This window comes from Micropterus salmoides, unplaced genomic scaffold (assembly GCF_014851395.1).
Source record: "Micropterus salmoides isolate LMB-PRFRI ecotype aquatic unplaced genomic scaffold, ASM1485139v1 Ms_hic_scaffold_8, whole genome shotgun sequence".
Taxonomy (NCBI): Eukaryota; Metazoa; Chordata; class Actinopteri; order Centrarchiformes; family Centrarchidae; genus Micropterus; species Micropterus salmoides.
Genome location: NW_024044570.1, coordinates 35,489,500 through 35,515,410, shown reverse-complemented (window position 1 = coordinate 35,515,410; position 25,911 = coordinate 35,489,500). Strand labels below are relative to the sequence as shown.

General features: G+C 39.2%; 1 protein-coding gene across 1 annotated transcript; it reads left to right on the top strand.

Annotated features, from left to right (window-relative positions):
• trhr2 (thyrotropin releasing hormone receptor 2) lies at positions 1–24,801 on the top strand. Its single transcript, XM_038705006.1, is given in 6 exon segments — positions 1–839; positions 2,307–2,439; positions 2,891–3,042; positions 4,385–4,452; positions 4,455–4,507; positions 20,432–24,801. Coding segments are annotated over 6 exon segments (1,359 nt in total). The 5' UTR covers positions 1–456; the 3' UTR covers positions 21,002–24,801.
• The last annotated feature ends 1,110 nt before the right edge of the window (positions 24,802–25,911 follow it).

Below are 25,911 nucleotides of genomic sequence, written 5' to 3'. Positions count from 1 at the left end.
CCCAATGGGAGCCAGAGTGGTGTTTGGAAGTCCTGGGATAATTACATTCAACGTGTTATTCTTTTTCACTTTATACATTATTTAAAAGGAAGACAGTGAGGGTCAGACGGTGAAGGTGAATGGCTAAGGAAGGAAATATCAAAGACAAGAAAACAAGGATAGTGCTTAGTTCCCCTTCTCAGTGATCAAAGACTTATAGCAAGCAAATTCACAGCAGTTGCTTCCTCTGTAGTAAGAACTCAATCAAATCTGTGAGACCATAAAGCTTCACAATAGTCAATGCCATATGCTACTTTTAATTGGACTGGCTTTAAAAGAGAGCTTGTGCTCTAAATGAAGAAGAAAAAACATGACCACATTTCAGAGTCGTGCCCCTCATTACTTAGCTTTACTCAAATGAACGTAACCTTTGATTAACAAATACTTGGGGAAGAAAAAGGCCAGCTGTTAGCAGATATGAACGACAACGTGAGCTCCAGAATCGACACCCCAACCAACATCTCTCTGAGTCCTAGTGTCGCCATCTCGGAGTCATTGGAGTTCAAGACAGTGTCCGTGTTTCTGGTCCTGCTGGTGTGCAGCATTGGCATCGTGGGCAACATTATGGTGGTCCTCGTGGTATTCACCACTCGCCACATGAAGACACCAACCAACTGTTACCTAGTCAGCTTGGCTATAGCCGACCTGACGGTGCTGGTGGCAGCGGGGCTGCCCAACGTGTTGGACAGTCTCATAGGCACATGGGTTTTTGGCCATGCTGGCTGCCTGGGGATCACCTACCTTCAGTACCTAGGCATCAACGTTTCCTCTTGCTCCATCACCGCCTTCACAGTGGAGAGGTGAGGACGAACAAAGAACAGACTAACTGTTCTCAGTACCCTAACTTTAACAAAATAGTAATTTTAACCTAAACCTTAATGTTTCCCTAACCTCAAGCATGTAGTTTCTGTTCCCAAATCTAACCAAACCATAGGGTTGTCACATTTGGGAAAACATTTTATCCTTCTGGGTAGAAAGTACAAATATATGAGATCAAAAATTAACAGTAAATGCAACCAAAAAAATCAACAACCAAAACACTGTGTCCCAGTTACTCTGGATAATCCTTAGAATCCACTGTTTTAATTGGAACTACTTTCGACCGAAGAATCAAAATCCAATTCCATTCACCTCCACTGTTATAAGGCGGAAGCAGAAATCAAGACCAATATCTCAGTTGCACCTGCCAATCTCCAAATCCCCAATCGCTTTACTTGTATACAGCATACGCTACACTATACTTGTAAACATTTCCCAAAGCATACTGTAGTGTGTTTTACCACCTTAAGTCATATAATTAAACTTGGAGATACTTTGAAAAGCTTAGGCAATACATCACACACAACATGAGTGCTGTCTGTATTAGTGTAAATGTAAATGCTCCGTATTTGTATAGTCTTTTTGACCACTCAAAGTGCTTTTACAGTGTCACAGTTATATTATTGTATTATATATTATTATATTATATAAGGTAATGCAGCTATAACTGACAATTGATTTGAAAAGTCTGTCATAGGTCTATTCTAACAAAACTACCTCTAAGCAAGTTTAAAGACTGTATGGAAATAAATGGAAAACAATGGCTTCATGAAAGGTTTACAAGTCAGTCCAAAAAGTGTAAACAGTGTAATTTAACTTGGTTGACAGTAATAGAAAGTGTAAGTGCAACAACACTTGTATGGTCTTTTATATTCTTGCACACTATTAATTTGATGTTTTATAAAAATCTCACGTGCATTTTCTGTTCATGATTTAAGATGGAAGGATATAAGTTTGTCCTCTACAGCTACTTTCAGACATGCACCCCTTTATGTTAATCTGATTGCAATTTAACATGTTGCGCTTATACATGAAAGCCACGACAGCAATCCAGCACGGTCGGATTTAGTAACATTTCTGTATTCACTTTACAAAAGTCTAAACTGAATGCAATCAGATTAACGGAGCAGCAGCACAAGGTAAAACAAAACATAATATAACCATATTAATAATCTGACCAACAGTCTTTCCCTATATTTTCAGCTTTCATGCCAAATGCATGGATGAATATATGAATATCTAACAAAATGCTTTACATACAGCATGCATAAAATGAGTCCCAAATTGACGTTAAGCTAGAGAAAAGGTGCCATTATCCAGTGTCACAGTGCAGGGGAATACATGAATAGCTCAGTGGTATCTATTTACCAACACATTGTTGTCAGTTAAAATATACAGCCATTGTGAGTTACTTGTGTTTGAACCCTCCATTTCCTCTTCGTATGCAGGTACATAGCCATCTGCCATCCAATGAAGGCTCAGACAGTGTGTACAGTGTCCCGGGCCAAGCGGATCATTGCAGGGGTTTGGATCTTCACCTGTATCTACTGCATGCTGTGGTTTTTCCTGGTGGACATTCAGGTTAGAGAAATATTTTGTGCATTACGTTTTGTGTGTCACTGATTCAACTGGATGGGGGCTACAGCAGAGTGACCTTCAATTATTGATTGAAATATAAGGCATAGGATAAATATTTGTGTACCATGGCCACAATAAAGTAAAATACATAGAATGAAAGTGAAGAATCCAAATAAGTGTTTTTGTACATATGAATATAAATATATTTACGAAAATAAAAACAGTACCCTTCACAGGACTGCATAGTGTTTCAGTAGTAGTAGCAGAGTCATGAACAGAGGAGTAAACTGCAGGGGAATGTGAAAAGCTTTTTAAGAGCTCTTTGCAATATCTCAGAGTAGCATTATTATGTTGAGATGGGAAAGATTATTATGTGTATCTCAGCCCAGAGCCAATCTGTGAGACACTAGCCTGTTTTATTACAGCACCTCTACGATAACTGTGTAACATTCAGGTTAGCCAGGACGGACATGTGCAGTGTGGCTACAAAGTGAAACGGGAGCTCTATCTGCCCATCTACCTCATTGACTTTGCCATTTTCTACGTCATCCCGCTGCTCCTCGCCATCGTGCTGTATGGCCTGATAGCACGGATCCTCTACCTCAGGTACTGTAAAGATCTTTCAATCCAGATCGATAAATATGGTTTCATTTTTTTAAATTACTTTTAATAGGTGTCAGTCCACCAATTTTACACATGAAGATCAGTTTATTCATCATTACATTGTGCTTTAAGGTTATCTGCACCTTAGATACAGGTTAATGACATTGTTTTGGGTTTTGGTAATTATTTTGTTAAACTAATTCGTAATTTTATATTAATAATGTGTCCAGTGATAAAGTGTAATGTGAAAGGGACAGAGAACTATAACCAACTCTGCAGTTCCCCTCAGCTTTAGCATTTATTTTGGATCTTTCATCTTATTATTTTGGTTTATTCTCACTGCTCTCGTCAGCTTTGTTTCCAGTTATTGTCAGTGGAAATCTCTCATAAACACACCATACACTAACTGCTCAGCACCTAACAGCAGATTTAGTAAGTAGCTGGTGAACATAGAGGAGCATTTAGCAGCTAGATAGCCTGTTCATTTTCTCAGGAGTTCGTGGAGACCAAAACAGAGCTAAAAGAGTGAATATTAGATTCATATTCATCAGGGGGACACAGACACAACTCAATGCTAATGTTGTTGCTGGATGTGTAAATAGGCAACTGTTTGTTAACACATTCTCCATTGCAACATTGTGATAATAGTTCAAGGCTGTGTTTGCAGTTTGTTTCTTCTGCGCCAAGAGTCCAAACAATGTATTACTTCTTATCATCACAAATGCACTTGCGTGAATGGACTCTCCTTATTAGTATATGCGTCCACACATCCAATACAGACTATTTTATTAAAATCAATATTAAGATTGTTGATGGGCAACAACTCTCTGAATTTTGACACAAAACCAGGCAGGAAAATACACTTATGGCTTACGTCACATGTTGGGCCAAAATCAAAAGACTTTATTTAAAATTGGTTCAGGCAGAAATCCAAGTAATGGATTTTGTGCAGTATGATTGATTTTCTGTTGTAGTGGTGGTGCTGCAATACGTTGTTTAGGAAGATCCTCCATCCTGACAGGATTCAATTCTGGTGAAAAAACAATGAATATTTGTATTTTAGGGGACAAAGCTCCTGATAAAGAAAGGATGAAATATATATTCAAATAGATGTTCAAATATATTCAGTACTGACATAAAATATGAATTTAATTAAATATGAATCCAAAGGTTTTTTATTGCCATTCAAAACTCATATCAACTGAGCCTTTCTGTGGGATTTTGAGATCTATAAAAAACCCTACAGCACGTGTTAAATCCAACCACATCCTAACGAGTTAATTTAACCAAGAAACCAAACCAACCAACCACTCAATGTTCTAATATGCAGCCTGTGTCCCCTCAGCCCCCTGCCCAACCATCCAGACACCAGCGCCACTACACTGCGTTGGAGCTGCCGGGAAGTGTCTGAAGCAGGAAAGGGGGTCGCCAGGGCCGGCCAAAGAGCACGCTCTCCTCCAGGAAACAGGTGTGTGCCTAATCTCACATTTACCCCCTTTCCCATGAACCACTTCTGCGCTCTCCTTCCTTGTTGTTACATCTTGTCTTATCTATCAAGTAATTGCTTTGCGATAGCTTTAGTCACATTTGACCCGGTCTCGTCTTTGGCTGTGTGTGTGATCTACTGGGAATATAAAGGCCATGATTCCCTTTTAAGAGCGTGGTGATGATGTGCCAGCTATCCGTTGCCTCAGAAAAGTGGCCTCTTGTCGGCTCTCTGTCCTGGCTGTTGCGTGGCCCTGAGGGCAATCGTGGCAGTAATGGCTATTTTTCCTCAGGGTGAGCAGTCAAAGAGCCTTTTACTGAGAAAACCTTGTCTCTCCCAGATTGAATGGTATTGCTCTGTAGTGCTGCTTTGTCTCTGTGCTCTTGAATGTAGAATCCATTCTCTTAGGCTTTTGGGTCATAAGCGACTAAGTTATTTTTACTCCAGAAGGGACTAGTTTTGTCTCCCCATTTTGTTCTTTCAAAAGTAGTATGGAATTTGAAAAGCCAAAGTACAGGAATTTTTGTTCACAACATAAGCAATAAAAGTTTCTGTCTCTGAATATCAAAGGTTTTGTCATTTTTGCATAAATATATTCACATATTCATACATTTGAACAACAAGAAATGAGATTTCTTTCAACTTCACCCAGATAGGATTACTGTAAAGCCTTGTACCTCAGCATGCTTCACATGAAGAGCTTGTCAGATTGTCTAAATGCAGCTGAAACCCTCTGAGTGTTTAATCAGCAGGGCTGTGCCCAACACAGAATTCCTGGAGAGAGATCAGACAGACTCTCAGATGCAGCCACAAGAATGACTCAATGTTATTTAATAAAAGTCAACTATGCATTTGCGTTTTTCCTGGATCACTCTGACGTTGACTTTCCACTCAAATCTTAAAATGTTAAAAAAGAGAATGTATTATAATTACAATGATTCTAGCGATCTATTAACTCCCGTTGCTCTTTCATACGTTTCTATCTGCAGGATGTCTCTCTTTATTCTATGACTCACTCTGTATGGAGTGTTTTGTCAGAGTGATTGTTATTTGGGATGCTGTAACTGTCGCTCCCCATCAAGCATCTGGGCGCATGGAGAGCTGTTTACTCTGCTCTCTGCTGGACTGTTACAGTGTATGGTCTCTACTTGTTACAGTTTCATTTACTTGTGGTGAATAGCAGGTATTGTACTATGCCAGGTATTCTGTGCCATCTATGTGCACATGATGTACTGTGATGCAGTGGTGGAAAGTAACAAAGTACAAATATACTGTTACTGTTCCTAAGTATTTTTTTTAGTTATTTGTACTTTACTTGAGTATTTTTAGTTGTTGCAACTATTTACTTTCACTTCGTTACGTTTCTGAAAAGCATGCAGCGCACCTGAGTGGAGCAGCATTGAAAAACCAATGTAAAACTGATAAAGCCGACTCGGCGAGAATCAACTTCGCCCAGCTGATGCGACACCGGCATATGCAGTGATGGTAATCAAGTCACTCCCGCAAAGCTGGAAAGCCCTGCCTCACTCTCATGTGAAAGATGAAAGCAAGTGTTTATGTATGAGAAGCCGCCTAGGCCAAAATTGAATACTTTGTTTACACATGTGTAAATACACACTTGCTATACATACATACTGTCATGCACATACATACTGTCATTTGTAAGTATGTTTGTATGCACAAGGTGAGTATTTATGTATGCGCAAGGTTAGTTTGTATATTTACGTGAGGTTAAGTATATATATACAGTGGTGTGTTTGTCACATTGAAATGTTTCAGATCATCAAACAAATTGAAATATTAGACAAGGAACACAAGTAAACAAAAATATTAAGGGGAGGAAAATCCAAACCTACATGGCCCCCATGTAGGATTACTGCCACATGTGTTCTCAATCTAGAAATCACTTAAATAGGACCTGCCTGACAAGCCTGACAAGTGAAGTAGACCAAAATATCCTCAAAAGCTGGACATCATGCTGCGATCCAAAGAAATTCAGGAACAAATGAGAAACAGTGAGTGCAAGTGAGTATGTACATATGTATGTGCATGTATGTACGTATGTATCTGCAGTGCGTCTCTCTTTGTCTGTCCTGCTTACCCAGCTGTTTGTGTCTTGGTTGCTTGTCAGACTGTGACTGAACAATGTTAAAGTGAAATAATCGAACCGTGTTGCGTGTGAAATTCCAGCAAGAAACATCTGTGGGACCAGTCCAGACACAGATGTGAGGGCACTCCTCATAGGCGCACATCATTCTAAAACAAGACAGTGATTATCTGCCTCTCAGTCATGGTTCAATTACAACTCTGGACTTATACAAGATGGGAAGCAGGGAATTCATTTTATACCTAGTATTTTATATTTGAAAATGTATTGAAAGAGTCCGTTTGAATGAGCCTGACATACAGTGGGTACGGAAAGTATTCAGACCCCTTTAAATTTTTCACTCTTTGTTTCATTGCAGCCATTTTCCAAAAATCAAAAAAGTTCATTTTATTTCTCAGTAATGTACACTCAGCACCCCATCTTGACAGAAAAAAACAGAAATGTAGAAATTTTTGCAAATTTATTAAAAAAGAAAAACTGAAATATCACATGGCCATAAGTATTCAGACCCTTTGCCGTGACACTCATATTTAACTCAGGTGCTGTCTATTTCTTCTGATCATCCTTGAGATGGTTCTACGCCTTCATTTGAGTCCAGCTGTGTTTGATTATACTGATTGGACTTGATTAGGAAAGCCACACACCTGTCTATATAAGACCTTACAGCTCACAGTGCATGTCAGAGCAAATGAGAATCATGAGGTCAAAGGAACTGCCTGAAGAGCTCAGAGACAGAATTGTGGCAAGGCACAGATCTGGCCAAGGTTACAAAAAATTTCTGCTGCACTTAAGGTTCCTAAGAGCACAGTGGCCTCCATAATCCTCAAATGGAAGACGTTTGGGACGACCAGAACCCTTCCTAGAGCTGGCCGTCCGGCCAAACTGAGCTATCGGGGGAGAAGAGCCTTGGTGAGAGAGGTAAAGAAGAACCCAAAGGTCACTGTGGCTGAGCTCCAGAGATGCAGTCGGGAGATGGGAGAAAGTTGTAGTAAGTCAACCATCACTGCAGCAATCCACCAGTCGGGGCTTTATGGCAGAGTGGCCCGACGGAAGCCTCTCCTCAGTGCAAGACACATGAAAGCCCGCATGGAGTTTGCTAAAAAACACCTGAAGGACTCCAAGATGGTGATAAATAAGATCCTCTGGTCTGATGAGACCAAGATAGAACTTTTTGGCCTTAATTCTAAGCGGTATGTGTGGAGAACACCAGGCACTGCTCATCACCTGTCCAATACAGTCTCAACAGTGAAGCATGGCGGTGGCAGCATCATGCTGTGGGGGTGTTTTTCAGCTGCAGGGACAGGACGACCGGTTGCAATCGAGGGAAAGATCAATGCGGCCAAGTACAGGGATATCCTGGACAAAACCTTTTCCAGAGTGCTCTGGACCTCAGACTGGGCCGAAGGTTTACCTTCCAACAAGACAATGACCCTAAGCACACCGCTAAAATAACGAAGGAGTGGCTTCACAACAACTCCGTGGCTGTTCTTGAATGGCCCAGCCAGAGCCCTGACTTAAACCCAATTGAGCATCTCTGGAGAGACCTGAAAATGGCTGTCCACCAACGTTTACCATCCAACCTGACAGAACTGGAGAGGATCTGCAAGGAGGAATGGCAGAGGATACCCAAATCCAGATGTGAAAAACTTGTTGCATCTTTCCCAAAATGACTCATGGCTGTATTAGATCAAAAGGGTGCTTCTACTAAATACTGAGCAAAGGGTCTGAATACTTATGATCATGTGATATTTCAGTTTTTCTTTTTTAATAAATTTGCAAAAATTTCTACATTTCTGTTTTTTTCTGTCAAGATGGGGTGCTGAGTGTACATTACTGAGAAATAAAATGAACTTTTTTGATTTTTGGAAAATGGCTGCAATGAAACAAAGAGTGAAAAATTTAAAGGGGTCTGAATACTTTCCGTACCCACTGTAGCTGAAAACATTAATATATAGAAAATATCTATAATTGAATTAACATTTTTCATGTGGTATCTTTACTTTTACTACTTTGTACTTCCACCACTACTGTGACATGTTTTTGCTTTGCCTGGCTACAAACACATTTACCATGATCACTGGAAATTCTCTGTGTCGAACCCCTTATAAATGCGCTTCAGATACCACCACCTGAAGACGCATTGATATCACTGTGTGTGGGTATTAGTGCTGCTATTGGACTTTTTTTGAAATTAGGCTCACTAGCACAGAAAGGGGAAAACTTTGCGCCAGATGTGTGCATATTACCAGCTCTTACTTTAAAACACTGTGGGCTGACATAACTTACAGGGGACAGCTGCTGTTGAGGGGTTGCAGGGGATGTTGTTGCTGCTGCTGCTGATACTACTGGAGGTGAACTGTGACTAGAGATATTAAAACAAACATAGCATATATATTAGCTGATTAAACAATTATGTGACCATGACAAGATATAAAGATTGTTGAGTGTTTGAAACTGGCTGAGTGACTTACCTGCTGTAGTGCTGCAGCTGCTGCCAAGGCTGACTGCAATGATAAAATAAGAGGGAAACGCTCACAGAGACTGCTGCACACCAAGAGCTGCAGGTAGAGGAAATAAGATGCCAGATTCAAAAAAGTGTGGGTTTAACCTGAGAAGGAAACATTAACAGGGGAAAGGATGAGGGTGGCCATGGCAGGGGTAAGAATGAGACAAACAAATTTATGGACAGAGTTGTGTGTGTCTGTGTTGTTTGCTTGTGTGTCCACAGTATGCAATATTGTGATAATGATTTTATATATTGCATTGTGAATCTGTGATATATTTGGATTTTTATTGACTATATGTCTAATCATAAATATAAATAAATATAAATAAATAAACTAGCATTAGCCTTAGCCTAACATTTCATACCTTTTTCTGAAATCTAATAGAGTCCTTTCATCTTCACTCTTTACTTTGATGTCATGAATATGCTTCATTGACACTGACATTTTTTTATTAAGTTACCGTAATAATCGTAGTTCAAGTGAAAAGTTTTTAGTTAAATTACATAAAAAAGACCACACCTCTCAACGCTCGTGAAACTTTTCTCCCTCAAACAGCAAGAACGAAGTGAACAGACCACCTTTGTTCATCTGCGCGTAGAGGCGACACACAGCAATATCAACAACTGTGCTGCTCTCTTTGCGTCTTTCTTGTAAAATTTATCCAAAAACCCACAACAAGCACATTGCGGCAAACCCCTTTCGGTGGAAGCGAAGGTGTCCTGTAGGCAGAGCTGCTGAATCACTAACGGTGTCTGAGCGGGAGGGCTCGTCACGGATGAGGTCATCAGGTGAAAGGTCATCATGTGGGTCATTTTATTTACTGCAAAATTATTATTCATTCATTTTACTAATAGTTTGATTGGGCAGGCCTTCACAAAAGGGCCTTTACAAATTGAAAAATAAATAAATAAAAGGACATTTTGCACTGAAAATAGGGTACTTTGGGCATCAAAGGGCAAAAGGGCAGGTGCTCAAGCACCCAGCGTGTCTGAAGTTAGAGGTGCATTTTGTGGCTGCTTTGAGAATTATATTATATTATATATATATATATTATATATCTGACATCTAATGGGATTCATTTCCTATCTTTATTCAAGAGCGTGGTCTTTCAATTTGAGAGCATAATTTATTGATTTTATGTTCAGATTTTGTATCGCTTTCCCTTAATACCCTGCCCTTACACTCAAATGGCCCCTACTTGAGCTTAGATTTGCTCTGCTTCTTGCTTGTTGCTTGCACAGATCTCCTGCGCTCCAGCTTTAGCCGTTCTTCTGGCGCTCATGCTGTTTGTGTGCGCTCATGAAACTCTGTTCTCAAACTTTTGCTCTGCTCTCGGATTGTTTTTTAAAATAACGCTGTCAAAATCTTCCTGCCAATAGAATGTCAGGTGGAATGCCAACAAAATGATCCTCCACTCTGTTAGTGTTTTTGCTGTTATGAATTATTTTTTGCAGATTCAGACTGTGCCAAAGTAATATGCTATAGAGTGTTTATCTCTGCGTATATGCGACCACACTCTGTATGTTGTAGAGAATTGAATTAAAGCCTATGATTAAAGTACTTAAGCCCCGCTACACCTTCACATGTTTTGTCAGTCCATTGAGTCTCCCACAGAGGCCTGTACTACAAAGGGGATTTCACCTACTCAGATTGAACTCTGTTATCAAGGGTTGACAAATTCTGACTGCTTACTACGACGATAAATAAGATGTTAGTTGATTCATTGTCGACTGGACTTTGTGCAAGTTTGCATAAAAGGGTTGTGTCTGGCAACTCAGGCAGTTTTTTCATAATGGCTCATGCTTCATATTTTCCACAGAAGAATGCACAATGTTAATGTATGAGGAGTGTAAAGAAACATTAGTGGCCAAATCAAACAATTGAATTGGCCAACAAAGCCAGGAGGGCTTGTTGGCAGCGCTTGGAGTACATTTGTAAGTAACTTTACAGTGTTTTTGTTTTAATTCTCTATTTTGTCTTATGGACTCTTCTTTTCTTTGCAATATGACTGAGATGTAAAGGTACAACAGCACATTAGGGTCAATGTAGGTTTAAAAAATACAGAGCCAGGGAAGAGAGGTAATAATCCAATAAAGAAAAGAGGTACATTTTATGGGAAGAAAGTCCCAAATCTACAAGAACCTGAATATTCTCTGACATTATTACCATACATTTTTGAGAGAATCTCTGAAAATAGTTTATTTTGTCAAGGAACCACATTGCTTAACTATGCAAGGCTGCATCATCACACCACAGATCCACCACAGAAAGGTCAAATCTACACATTGAAAAAACACAATTACAGAAAGTTGTCACATACTTCATTCAATGTTATGTTATCTGTGAGAAATAGTTTCCCCGTGCTTTTCTTCCTCCTGAGTGACTGAGGTATCCACATGAATGCTGGTCTAATGATGTATAGAGCTGAAGTTAAAACCATCACATCAATCCAAACTGCTGTGGGTTGCTCAGGGACCCTGGCACTGATGAAAGGCAGGAAGAAGAACCTTGAGGCCCACGCAGTACACAGTAAACACACAGCCCAGGCTGCAAAACATTCTTTCTGAAATCTCTTCCATCATGTTCGTTCTTTTGTAAACCTGGACAGAGGCTGATAAAATGTGTAATTTGGTGTGCACACAAGACAGGACGCGAGTTTGTCTGGTTCCCACACAGTGGGCGTTCCTTTCCCCAGCAGCACTGACAGGACAGTTACCAATTATAGGCTAGACACTCATTGAGTATTGGGTATTGAGGAAGCCCAGGGTCTGTTTGTAAGAAATCTAGGAGAGTCCTTTCTTCTGGTGCATTTTTGACAAAGGAGACGCTCAAGGAGTGTTTGCTGCTCCCAGTGACTGACACAGGATTTTGAATTGAACTTTGAGATCTGTATTATAATAACTATATGTTAAAAATATACCTGAAATATTAAGGGTTAATATTAATTGTAGTTTTTGGCCACTTGGGAGCAGCGGAAATGACCTATTATCACCCTATAAACCTGTTAAGGTTGTTGCAAAAAGTTGTTTATTTACACATGCAGCAAACACAGAGCAATGAATACATTCATTTGGTGTCGTGCTTCTGTCCACCTGATGGATGCAAATCCAATAATGACTCTCCTATTGATTTTTGTGTACACCAACTCTTGAAAAATATATGGCTCTTTTGCTGCTAAATGCTTCACCATATTCACCAGCATGGTCTTACTTTGTCTATTTGCTGTTTGGGACTGGGCAAGTAGAGTACAGTGGGCTTTTCAGTGTGTTTTTCTGCTAAAACAGATCCTGGAAATGAGGTTGATGAGAGTAGTGATTGTTGACCATACAGACAGTTTGTAGTCCCCAAAACCAAAACAACAAGCGGACGATGCTAAAACGCTCTGTAGAGCTGAAAGGAACTAAATAGTCAGGTAACTGTGAGTGAGACCTTACTTACGTATTACTATTTTTTCCCCAATAGTTTAATTAAATACATTTGTTTGTACAGGCTTGTAAAAGTCATCGAACAATGTCGCTGTAGAAAATGAATGGCTGTGGATGTAACTAAGAACTGCGTCTGCCTTTTCTAGAAGTCACTAACAGATTAAACAATAATCCTTCCATTTAATGTGTCCTGAGGCTTTACCTTCCCATGTAACCTCTAGCATTGGTTATTTTGGTGTCACTGTGACTCGGTCTCTGCACTGCAACACAGTGACACTGAACTATCACGCGAGAGTAGAAAGAAGATCCTAATCTCGTGTGTTCAAGGGGCTCCATCTAGGAGCTGAGGATTTGCATAATGTGATTTGGGATTTACATTGAAGTGTGCTTAATACCGCAGATGATTTTACTCTCAGTTCTTCAATAGGCACTTCATGCTCTTTCATTCATCGTTTGATAAGCCAAATCAATCTGATAAGAGTTTGATAAACTTGTGTATGCCAAAGAATGACACTTTTATGATTGGAGATTAATACGGTGTGATGTGAGATTGCTGTATAGTTTTAATCTCTGAGAGTTTCTTTATGTCTGTGATCTCCTTAAGTGCATGTAGAGGAAGAGCAATGTGGAAGCTTGGTCACTGTTGCCCCGGGAGAGTCGATAGCATCAGAGGCTGAATGCGAATTCAATCCATGACTGAATCCATGACTGGATTCAATGTGGGAGGATGCTGCCATCAGCAAAAAATGGGATTTGTTTGTAATGCTGCAGTCAAGTACCCTGCTGCCACATAATTACAGTCATAATATGCATATTCAAAATGTCACCCCAATGCTTTCTGTCTCATTATGGTAGTGCAAAGATAATTAGAAAGCTCTCCTCCCTGCCTCCTTCATGTTCAATTAAACGCTTTGTTGTTCAGAGTTTTTCCTTTTTTATCTACCTGCTGATGTCACTGGCTCGCAGCTTAAGGCATAGACACAGACCCTTATCTCAAAAAGCATTTTTGCTGAGAGGAGGTATGTGCATGATACCTGGTATCAACCTGCCACACTTTGTTTTGCCATTTTTTCCCCTGCTGTTGTTTGGAAAACATTTGTCAGCTGAGCGAAAGGCAGCCGAATTGTTACGGCACAGTGAAGGTAGATTGAGAACTTTTAAATGGTATGGATGATTGGGGGGGCTAGAGGTTGGGAGGGGCTAGATTTGTTGCATTACTGGCAACTGATAAGACTAATCACTTGAGTCTTACAGGCTTGGCTACACCCACCCCCCACCCCCACCCCACCCCCTGTCTTGCAGGGGTTCAGAAATGTCTGAGCCGTTACCATGGTCACCAAGCTGCGGTGGGGCGGGCTGAGGAGGAAGGTCAAGGCATGCTGAGGGTGTTGTACACACACACACACACACACACACACACACACACACATATTTCTGAGACACCGCTGAGTCACTCTGCCCCTCCACACGACAGCTTTTTACCTTATAAAAGTGAAACATGAAATACTGAAATAACCTTTGTGTACATATTCACACTCTCCTGTCAAACTCCTGAAAGCAGTCAAAATGTTTTTCCATCCATCCATCATCAACTGTATCCTGCGTACAGGGTCGCGGGGGGCTGGAGCCAATCCCAGCTGACATCAGGCGAAAGGCGGGGTACACCCTGGACAGGTCGCCAATCCATCGCACGGCCAAATTGCTTTTCTCTGGCAGCTATATTTTATGAGTAGGCCTTTGTGACATTTCCCCCTGCAGGGTTCGGGGACCTCACTCCTCAACCTCCAAAAATCTTGTTCAGCAGCCATCTTCACAATTTTAAAGCATTTATAGACGAAAAGCCAAGTCAATAATCATGTCAATGATGAATAAACTTGCCCACCTCCAGACATCATAGTCTAAATCAGGAGACCAAACATAACCAGGGTATGCGGGGGTCTTTACCCAGAATTTTGTTTTAATTGTTGGCAAAAAGATATTCATTGAATTCATGGAGTCATTTTGTTGCTGAAATGTGGGGAAAGGGGCATTGAAAAATAGGAATCTGGAGGGTAGGCAGGTAGCTACAACATTGTATGAAAAATGAAAAATAAATGAAAAAACATAAAAAAAATCATTTTGAATAAGAAACTAACTAGATTTGATTAAACTAGAAAGCCAGCCTAGAAATAGAAGAGAGAGAAAGAGTCCTATTTAGTTTGGATTTGTCACATTTTTCTCATTGATTATGTCTGAGGTGCTTTCCCACATATTTACTGATAAAGACTAATGAGGCAATCTTCTGCCACCTTGGCAGCTAAATTACAGTTTTTCTTCAATTTCTAACCTGCATTGGTAAAATCTGAAGTCACATTGTCAAAACTCTTCACCCAGTCAGCGAAACAGAAGTGGATGTGGACCAAACTGTGAATCATTTTTCTTTGCTTTCAAACAAAATGCAATGATCTCTTTCTCCAAAATCCATGAACTCTTTTCTCATTACTACTTCACCACCTGCAAAACACTGTATATCTGCAGCATATTTTTCAGATGCTAACACACTGTGTCCAAAACTGAAAAGATGGCAAACGTCTGTTTGCTTAGAGAAATGTGTGTAGTGTTTTGAATATGGTTTTACTGTAAATCTGCAAGCTGAGTGTAAAGCAGAAAATGTATTGAATGAATTATATTCTAGCAGAATTGGTTCAAGGGGTTGGTACTGTACATGAATTACAGGTTGTGGTCATTGTGTCTCAGGTACCATTTTTACTGCGTAAACAACTGACAAAAACTGTATTGCAGCACTGAAATGTCATGCTTTTCACAAGTAAATTACTGAATGTAGTGGTGTAGGGAAAAAAGGATATTGAAGGAAATGTCTGCATTTCTGATTCATTCTTGTTACATATACTATAGAACAGTTAGTAAAGTGAAAATATGTGTCTTTGGTACATTTCTAGAATCATCTTTAACATTTGCAAAACTGTTTATATTTGTAAATTATGATTACGGTTTGGATGCAAATGAAAATGCACAAGGCTGCAGTACAGAGTTATTATACATTGCAAGGGTTTGGATTGGGACAGGTTTCACAGTAACACTTTCACTGTATGCACTGTAAAAAAAAAAAAAAAACGAGTATTTCACAGCACTGCCAACCATAACGGAAACAATCACAAAATAAGAAATGGAAACATGGAAACGCTCCCTCAGGTTAACGTTCCTTGGGCCACATGTATGAAGTGTTGGGTGGTTTGAGTAATTTTTTGAGGTGAGATTAACTTTTTTGACCAATTTGCATGTTGGTAATGCAGACTGTGTGAACACTTTTGAAAAAGTGACTTCAGTTTTGACCACTGCATCTTAGCAATTGAAAAAAACTGCAAGCTATTACAGTTTTTTTCTTCTTTTTTTTTAACTTCTGAAGCTGAGCTGCCACCTACCCCGTTTCCTGGCCTGGTGTGGGAACACATTTTGATAAATAAACGCAGGTCTCCATTAAACATCTGGTCTGATTTTTATAGCAGTTCTTTGGATGTATAAAACCTCTAATCTCTTTTCTCATTTAATTTAATCCCAGCTGAGTCTACATAGATGCAGGCATGCCTGAAGTCGCCTAAAGGCTTTTTAAATGTGCATATGGCACCTTTTCACTGAGTGATAAACTAGCTTAATTAATTTTAATTCAGTTAAAAAAAATTTATGGATGAAATATTTGATAGGGGGGTCTGGGGCGTCCTCCCCCAGAAGATTCTGAGCATGAAACCTGGGGCCTTGCTAGACATAAAGCTCTACTGGCCCACAGGCCCCCACATCCCTCATGTAATTTTTTTAATTTATTTTTTGTGATGGAAGTGTATGAAATATGTTAGTATGTGCCTCACCAGCTTCCCTTGCTTAGCTCATTAATGTTGGTCATGTCAGAAAGGGCTTTGACCGCAGCATAAGCACACTTGTGCTAGTCTGTTTATAAGAGCAGTATTCAGTAGTTACAAAATGTTACGTTAACGCCACTCTCTCCCAACGAGTCCAAGCATCAGTGAGTTTCTTTCTGTAAGTTTCATGTTGCTGTGCTGCTTCAGCAGATGCTTCAATAAATCAGATGTAGAAATGTTCGTGATTGAAAGTATTTTGCTGGTCGCACAGTTTACAATAGACGACAATGTTCTTTGCATCTTAGACTGTGACACAATAATGGCAGCAGCTGCTTACAGCTGTGGAAAGAACGCCTCTCTCTCTCATTCTCCATTCTTCCTTTAGTGTTAAGCTATCAGCGGACATGAACAACAAAGTCCGGTCCAGCTGAGCTGTCGCACAGTCGTGGATTTATGTTACTTGCCTTAATAACTTGTAATAATATTACCATTTTAGAAAAGTAATTAGTTACACTACTTAGTTACTGGGAAAAGTAATATTATTATTATGCCCAACACTGGGCAGTCTTGAGCAAGAGGAATTAAAGGCCTGTCCCAAATATAGGCAGAGTCAGTTCAGTGATTTTAGCAAATAAAAGCCCGGGCTATAAATCAATGTTTTACGGTATACTGTCAATTAATAATGCATGAAGCAGGATTGCAGCATAATGTATTCATTAGATGATGGCCAGTCCAGCCTGTCTGCTGGACGTTGACTAAGCTAAATGATTTGTTTCAGCTGAGCTCTCATTTGCATGGCTGTTTAGATGTCAGGAGGGTTAAATAGTTAGAACTATCAGTCAAATTAATGACGTTATCACTAACTCCTGAACTCGTAAATTAGTTTTTCAATGAGTAATAAAATGGAAGTGTGGTGTGACAGCGTGTTAAAGCTGGCAGTTGCTGTGTTTACCTGGACATTGCCTGGACATGTCATAATGTTGATTCAAGTTGCTGTAATAAATATATTTTTTGATGTCACTTCTAGTGAATTCTTCTGGATCTGTGTGACGTGCTTGTCCTTGACCAATTATATTTTTTAGCTGAAGCTGCTAACGACGCATTTTGTGATTTGTTGCAGATTTGACCCTTTTAATTTTAAAAAGTTTTTCTCCCTCCTAGAATTATATTTCTGCCTTGATGGAAAATCTCTGAAAGACCATACAGGCCAAGGGGAAAAAAGTAATAATTTATTTATTTTAAACAATTCATTGTTTTCTGCATAAAGCAGATTTGTGTGTCAGCATCATAGCTGAGGAGGCGGCAGATGTAAGCATTTTGGTTGTTTTCACCTTCCCAATGATTTTGAGGAACTCATGAACCTCGCCTTTGTTTCAACCAAGGTCTTTTCAACCTGCTGTTGTGGGTTTGTGGAAAGTGCTGCTAGTGTCAAACAAAACAACAAAGTTCAGTGCTGCAAACTCCTTAATAATAATAAAAAAAAGATTTCAAAGAGCAGGAACTGCAACCCAGGACTCAAAACTGGAACTACATTTCTTCAGTCAAATTGCAGGAAAGGTTCCTCAGATCCTAAAAGGTTATTTTGGTGGAAACGCAGGAAAGGTTCCTAACAAAATAATCTAAGCTCAAACATCCACTCACTGTCACAGTCCATTCTTCCTTTAGTGTTTGGCTATCAGCGGACATGGACAACAAAGTCCAGTCCAGCTGAGCTGTCGCACAATCGTGGATTTACGTTACTTGCCTTAATAACTTGTAATAATATTACCGTTTTAGAAAAGTAATTAGTTACACTACTTAGTTACTGGGAAAAGTAATATTATTATTATGCCCAACACTGGGCAGTCTTGAGCAAGAGGAATTAAAGGCCTGTCCCAAATATAGGCAGAGTCAGTTCAGTGATTTTAGCAAATAAAAGCCCGGGCTATAAATCAATGTTTTACGGTATACTGTCAATTAATAATGCATGAAGCAGGATTGCAGCATAATGTATTCATTAGAATCCTGAGTTTCATAGCCAATGCAGGAGAGTTGGCGGCCCTGATATATGATTATAATTAACCATTCAATGTTTATCCTCTCTTAATACCTACAAGTAGTAACCGAGTGTTGAGCAAGTACTTTTGTATACGGGGCTACAGGTTATGTAAAAAAATGCTTCAGATTACAGCCTGCAGTGTACAGCATGTTACTCATGAGTTAGAGTGTAATCTTTTTTACAATAGTGTAGCAGTACAGTATGTATCAGTACATACAGTACATAGGCACTGGGTGGGAAGTTATGGACTAATGGGGTAACAATTAGCCTGCGGGTGCCTCTTCTCCTCTTTTTGCCCTCTGTGCCCAGCGAGCTATGAGCTCTGAATAGAGATCAGGCTGCAAAGCCACTGCCTCCAACCTCTATTGGCGAGAATTTTGCTCTCTAGCCACCTTGCTAACATTCTCTGACCAGACCAGATATTTGGGGAACTTCCTCTCAAATGTCACTTCCAGGTGATCCTCCCAGGGTACTGTCAACTCCAGGAGTATGACTGGCTTTGTGAAATTAAACCCTAGAAGCATTTCTGGTCTTAAGGTGCTGGTTACAATGTGCTGCGGGAACTTGAGTTGCCTCTTATAGTCCACCATCAGCTGTCTGTCTTGCAGAGACCAGTATTCCTGCTGTTGTTCTCACAGGAGGTCTTGGCTATTCCCCGGCTCTGACAAAGGCGATGGCTTTTTTGAATGGCGAGTCTTCTTGGCCCACTTAACTCCAGCACTGATGGATTCTTGGATGGTCTTCAAGACCTGGCCCCACCACTCTCTCAGTGCCTTGGTGCAGCAGCTAAGGATGCGCTCAAGGGTTCCTAGACCGTCTGGACAAGGAACTTGATCCAGTCGGGCACAGCTCAGCCCAGGTCGCTTTCCACTCCATGGCGGTCTTCCATCTGATCCGTGCTCCCTGTTAGCTCATCATCAATGTTCTGCAGGTCCTTTCCTCCTCCACTGCTGCTCTTATTTCCCCCCAGACTAGGTGTCACTTCGCCTTTCCTTTGGGGATGTGGGGGTTTGGAAACGATCCAAATCCATTGTGATGGAGCTCTGCCTACACAGCAGCTTTCTCTGCTCTTCACTTCTTCCTAGTTGTCACCTCAATTTTGACTTTGGCCACCTTCTGATCTCTTGACTCACCTCTCTAGCGCTCATCACCATGAATTCCTGATGGGTGGTTGGCATTGGGGAGATTCTGACTTTGTGATCATGTTCATCACTCATTTCAGACGACAATGTCCTGTCAAGGTACAGCAGTGGGCCGATTAAACTACGTGTACGTGCTGCATTATTTAGGGGAATCTGGAGGTACCTCAGATAGCTTGACGGAGGCTCGAGACTGGGTTCAAAACTTTAAGCCTCCTCAAGCCCTATCACGTCACTAGTATTAACTCAAATTCAGTTCAAGACAAATCAACTCAATTTTCATTTGAGCAACAAATCAAATTCAATTCAAGCCAAGGCTACTTTGTGGTTGTTGTGGGTGCCTTAAAAACGTCATCATCAACTTCATCGTCATTCGTATGCCATTTATTTTAAACTGCCACCTATTTGTGTTTGTGAGACACACATTTGTTATGATCGATTCACAGGTACTTTTTCATGTTAAGGAAGTGAATTATATTATTTATATGTGTTATTGATCTGATAAGTTTATTAGACTTCATTTAAACAAAGACAAAGTGGCCACTGTATGTATGCCTTTCTTCACATGGGGTCAGTAATCAAGGTTATAAGGTCATGTTCATTATTATGTTGTTCATTATCCATTATTTATCTACAGTACATCTATGAAAAATCACGTAAAAGTTTTGATGTAAATTATGAATTTAGTATTAGTATTATTTTATTTGCTGGAGGGCCACATTTGATCCACAGACTGCTATTTGCCTATCATTGACTTTGAGGCTTTATTCCCCTAAAAACTAATCATAGCTGCTTTGAGTTTCAATGAATTGAATGTCTCTGCTTCTTCCCTGCAGGTGACTAAGATGCTGGCAGTAGTGGTGATCCTATTCGCTTTACTGTGGATGCCCTACCGGACTTTAGTTTTGATCAACTCTTTCGTAGCAACACCCTATCTGGATGCCTGGTTCCTCCTGTTTTGTCGGACATGCATCTATGCTAACAGCGCTATAAATCCTGTGATATACAATGTCATGTCTCAGAAGTTTCGCTCAGCATTCCGCGGGCTTTACCGTTGCCAGCGGCCAGAGATAAATCAGAGGACGCTGTCGGCGGTCCAGTCTGGCTTCAGCACTGTCCGAGACCCCCCAGCCTCACAGGCCAATAACAATGGAACCGATGAAAAGGCAGGGAGAGCCATCCTGAGTACTGCCACTGATATGACTACAAAGCAGAATGGAAGCAGTCATCAGGAGACAGCAACAGTTAATGACAAGAACGCAGACCATCCCATCAACATAAGCTCAGATACTTTCAGCTTTGGTGTGGATCCAACTGGTGATGAGGAGATGGATTGGCCTACAAATAATACCACAGTGAATTTTGGACACAGACAAACAACAAACGATCAGCAAGAAAACGTGTAAATATGTCCGTATCACCATATTGTAGGTGTGTGGTTGAATAACTATTCAACTGAGCTTTTTCTATCCGGTGACAAAACAGCTGTGGATTACTCATGGGCAGAAACTACTTGACACAAGAGAAAAGAAACTTTTGACCAGCATTTATTTCATGATTCAAAAGCGGTAGCTTTTGCCTTGACTACTGAGGTCACATAAAAAGAGATGAAAGAGATGATGAGTAAACGGCATAATTCACACTGTGGTATAGAAGCATTTCTTTGGCCACAAAATCTTATCAAAATTCCATGTCAAAATGTTAGTTTTAAATGAAAGTTTTCTTTTTAACTCTAATTAATTTATAAACTATTATTATTCTACACTTTTACCCTCTAAAAAACTGGTTCTCATAATGAACCAAGACCATAAATGAATTCCTAGATTCTGTTTCACCTAGTGATGTAATGAAGTTCAGTTATTTGGATGTGACATACTTTTGTGTATGAAAAGGTCAGACAAGGATCTTTTTATATTGCATCACTGATGAAAGCACTAATTATTTGACTGTGGTCATGTTTTCTAATATGTCATGCATCCTCCAGTCAGCTGTTTTTAAAAAAAGTCATAGTAACAGCTTTAAAAGAAACACGTGGTCTGTATCTCTTGCACAACAGCAAGCACAAAATCAAACAGACTTGAGCAAAGGATCAAGACAATTCAGTTTAGATTTTGTAGTTCACAAAACAGTGTTAAAGGTCTGGGAGGGGTGGAAATTGTGTGATCCACTGTATACACTGTATATTTGACATTTAGTGATCGGACACTGAAGTGCTCTGAGAATCCTATCCTGACATTTTTGGTTTGGGACTTTAAAATACAAAATATAGATAAAATAAAATGTGCTTTAAATAATATCAAATTATCAACATAACCATTACATCTTTGACCTCTTGCTGGCGAAGAAAGAAATAAAAGGCGATTAGATGTTAATGCATGGTCAGCTTTAACTGGTGTAGAAAGCATGGAGACACTGACTGGTGTCTTGTTGTTTATATTGACACACCTGTGATGTGTAAATGCAGTATTTACACATATTCTAAAAAATATTAAATATTGGCCAATTATGTAATCTTATGAGTGAGCCAGCCAGCTTAAAACATACCAAAGACATCTAATATGTGCAACTACAAAGTGATACTAGGTCTAAGATGGTGAGCTATAGAAACCCTTCTCTGCCTGCAGTCCTCAAGAGTTCTACATTAATGTGTGCTCCTCTGCCACTGACCTTAGCTAGGTGCTATACTGTAGCACTTATTATCAGTCATTTGGTAAGGATAAAAGCCTCAACTCAAGACAGAGGTTTATTTGGAAGTACCTTTACAGAGAGGTGGTCAATTACATGTGCTGCACATTAGGTTTTAAAGCTATGAGCCAGAAACCAATCCATGAAAAATACTTTTGTTGTCTAAAGCCTGCATGCATTATACAGCAGATATCATTTGAAAAGGTTGAAGTGGATTTCATCTCTGTTGGTCCAGCACAGAAATCCAGCTCACGTGTAGCCTGTTTCAGCAGATTTTCTTAGCTTAACATGTCTCCCATTCTAAAATGGGCACGAGAGACACTGGGAGCGTCCTCTTTACATTTATACATACATTTCTATACATGTTAAAAAAGTAATATGTTACAGCAATTGTTTTTGAAAATAAAAATTCGCAAAACCAGGTTAAACATGTACGTTTATGTACTGGACATGGATAAAATATCAATCTTAGTGGCTATTTTCTAAAATGTTTACTGTTACTTGAAGTGTGTCATATTTATTGTTAGTTGTAGTGACTTCTTTTAATACACAGACGCTATTTGTTTTTGTGAGAAAAGTTTTAAAACTACAATCGTTGTTGTTTTGTAGCAGTATTTTGTCGCGGAGTATACCAGATTCTGGGGAACTTGTATAGAAGAAAATAATGGCCATGAATCTGATTTAAACAGCTGAATATGTAAATGTGAAATTACTTTTAGCTCTGAAATATTTTTCTTTATATGATATATATTTTCTAAATAAAGTGGTATTGAGTAGTGATTAAATTTTACAGTGAAGTATTCAGTTACTTATAAATTCAAATCTATGGCAATTGTTTTCCTCCATAAACCTGTCCCATAAGTCAGCTCACCCTTTAACTGATGAGAACACCAGTCATCATATTTCCCAGCAGATTCTCATGCTAATACCTTAGCACACACATGTTAATTGTATACACTGTGTTGAGTGATATTAGCTCCCTGGTATTATCTTTAATTCCTGCAATTAAAGTGAGTGTAAATATTTTAGTTTAAGGATATATTAGTTAAAGAATATTTTAAAAATCTGGTTGGCAAACATGCACTCTGAAGCTATAAAATATATTTCCAAGGGAAGATTAAGGAAAATTTAAAGAATCTAACTTTACATATTAAAAGCTGGAAGAACATACTGCATCTAAATATGGCCCACATGTATTTGTTTTGATCCTTTGTCTTTAATTATAGTGACTGCAAATGATTATGTGAAGTGCTGTAAGTGATGTGTAAGCTACAATGGGACTGTTTTACTTGTTTGTATTTCTAAAATGCACTGCATGCCTATGTTGATCCTGTTGGATCTTGTTGGATTTTTGACATAATTAGTACACAACATTTATTTGTGTTTGTATGCTTCCAGAGATTTCTTTGTTGCCACAGAGTAAGCAGAATTTCCAGGATATTTTAGCTTTTTCAAAAATGTGTATGTAGCAGTGCTAATGTTTAATGAAAATAAATCATGTAAAACATTTGCAGCCTTATTGAAGCTACATTAAATAATTTTTGTGCCACTTAGGGGAAGCGTAACAACATGTTACATATATCAAATCACAGCATATTATCATCCTGTAAAGTTTCTTAGCTGCTGTGATGTGATGTGATGTGATGTGATGTGATGTTTGCACCTAGTTGCTAACTTTTTCTGTCTGCCGTTGGGTTCTTTTGAAAGAGGAGTGCAGTTAGTAAACCGAAACAGTCTCATTTGCTATGTCAGATACGTTTGTGCCCCCCTCCCATTCAGACAGATTTCCACCTGAAGTGGATCCAACCGTTTATCTAATAGGGGGCAGTTTGATACGATGACTGACAGAGGAGCGTCATGGGGTCCAGATTTAAAAAGTCACATGTTTCGCTGCTTTGATTGGTTGTAGGTCTGGACCAGTCTGCAGGTCCGTCCAGTGCACAACACACGAGGCTCATGTAACTCAAATCAAACTGTCAAACTAGGCAGTGCTGATCAAATATGAATCAAGACAATTTTTTGTGTACTGTTCAGCTTGAGGAGTCTGTTTTTCAAATTTTTGTTCTGCTTGAAAACGGACCAAGCACTGCCCCAACTTGCATGTTTCACTCAGCGCTATGATAACATTTCATTGCACTGAATGGTTATAGGTCTATCCAATTGCATCCATTGGTATTTTGTTCTGCACCTGTTGATAACGCCCCTTGGAAATCAAAAATGAACTTTTGCGAATTAGTCTAGCGATGCCAGGCTACAAAACAATATCAAATATGCCAAATCGCTCCTTCAATCATTATCATCTGATCCATTACTGAAAGAAGAAAAAATAGTGGAGCTTTAAAGTTCACATTAGAAGGTTAGTAACTGCATCTTCTCTCACAAAACTGTATCATTATACTGAAGAGATGACAGATTGTTGCATGGAACATGGAATTTCTTTGACAAGCTCTTCATCTACAAACATCTCTTGCTTGCCTCAACTCACATCAGTTCCATAATATGTCCAACCACTGTCCTTTGGATTTATGTGCTATAGATGGCAGGACAAATTTTGGGAAGTCCATGTCATGCCTATCACTGATAAGTTTTTAATTTTTTTTTTTAGTTCTTTGCTATATAACGCTGGGGTGCGTAATTTGGTGATAAATTAATTATTATGTTCCAAGTTGAAACATTTTCTATGTAATCTTATTGTGTTTATTGGTAGTTTAATTGATGTAATTTTAAAATCTTTATTCCACTGTGTTAATATATGTCTGGATGTGTGTGTATGTATGTGTGGGCATGCACATGCATTGCTTACAGGGAGTTAGCTATCAGGAGGGAGAGTACATCCAAAAGAGGGAAATGCAATTCAATTCTTTATGGTTTATGAAGTTTCCGATAGCTACTAGGAACAGTAGAGTATATTTAGATAATATTTAATTATTCTATTTCTAAAATGTTAACAGAGCTCACTCATTTCGCTTGAAATGACTTATTGACTATGGTGTTCTCATTTTGGAAAATGACAGTGTGTGGATTGGCTGACAGTAGCATAAGCAGTAGTAACTCCTTTGGACATGCTAGTGTGTGTGGGTGAGTGTGTGTGTGTGTGTCTCTAATTCCGTCATTATTTAGCCCTGGAGAGCTGCTGGTTTGTTGTGTTTTAAATGTGCTGTAATCAAATATATTGATTTTTAAAGTAAAAGTGTCTTTATCTGTGTTGTTGCAGCAAGATGGTGTTTTATTGTTTAAAGAAATATGCCATGTATTGTGGTCTGTGGTTTCATTGTATGCATGTGCAATACAGTGGCTTACTTTCCTTATTTTAACAAAATCAATAAAAAAAAACATTTGTTGAAGCATCTTTCAGTCACAACTACAACAACTACTACTTCTGCTGTACATTTTGAATGGTGGGTTTCTGAAACACAAGATCACAAGATGTTCAAGTGTTGAGAGTCAGTCACTTTGGTCTGGTTAAGTAGCAGCACCGAAGTAAGTTCAACCAGAAAAAATGACATGAAATGAGTGAAATAAAAATACTGTATGCTTAAAGTTATGATCCTTAAGATTCACATAAAATCAAACCCTGTTTTGATATATTATATATATATATATATATATATATACATACATACATACATAC